This window comes from Carlito syrichta, unplaced genomic scaffold, assembly GCF_000164805.1.
Source record: "Carlito syrichta isolate Samal-C Ts95f unplaced genomic scaffold, Tarsius_syrichta-2.0.1 Scaffold131799, whole genome shotgun sequence".
NCBI classification, from domain to species: domain Eukaryota; kingdom Metazoa; phylum Chordata; class Mammalia; order Primates; family Tarsiidae; genus Carlito; species Carlito syrichta.
Window position 1 is genome coordinate 137360 of NW_007075895.1, and position 725 is coordinate 138084.

General features: G+C 53.5%; 1 protein-coding gene across 2 annotated transcripts in view; it reads right to left on the reverse strand.

The window, feature by feature from the left end:
• ANXA6 (annexin A6) overlaps positions 1–725 on the reverse strand; it is a 52087-nt gene continuing 51362 nt past the window's right edge. For both annotated transcript variants that reach the window (XM_008049314.2, XM_008049313.2), the window contains one exon: positions 1–147. In XM_008049314.2, coding sequence (XP_008047505.1) covers positions 88–147 — 60 coding nt within the window. In that variant the 3' untranslated portion in view covers positions 1–87. The remainder of the gene's footprint in view (positions 148–725) is intronic.

Below are 725 nucleotides of genomic sequence, written 5' to 3' on the forward strand. Positions count from 1 at the left end.
TCTGGAGCTGGAACGATCAGGCTTGGCCCCGGAGGGGTGGCTGGTGCAGCTGTTTCTCAGCAGAGGTGCCCGCCAAGGTTGGTGGCCCTAGTCCTCGCCACCACAGAGAACCAGCAGAGCCTTCTTGAAGTCTCCGGAGGTGTCGCCCTGGCAGGGGCAGAGAGAGAGAGTGGAGTGAATGGAAGCCGCCCATCTGGTCTCGATGCCTCCACCCCCAGCTGCCCACCTGTCTGGATGCCTCCCTCAGCTTCTCTCCTGGCCCGGCTTCAAGGCCCTCTGGGATCCCACCCTGCAAAGCTTTACCTACTCGGTTCTCCCTCCTAGGTGTCTCAGTCCCCGTGTCCCTGTTTCACCTGCCATCCTCCCATCCAGCATGCCCTGTGCCCCCAAATCCTACCTGCCAGCAACACCCTCTCCTCTGAGAAGCATCCTACCCACTGTCCTGCCTTCCTTGTTCCCCTGCACTCTGCTGATATCTCCCACAATGGCTCTTGGCACTATGTGTCATGGGATTCCTTATTTGACCAACATTACTGAACACTAAACAACCAACTGCCAGGGATTGCTGGAATGCGTACGAATATCATCACGCCCATGACACATCTCAATGTTCCTTCCTTCCTTCCCATGCTAGGGATGATCTCCTTTGAGAGGGGCTCCTATCATTTTTACGAGATTTTGTTTCTTGGGTATATATATATATATATATATATATTTTTTTTTTT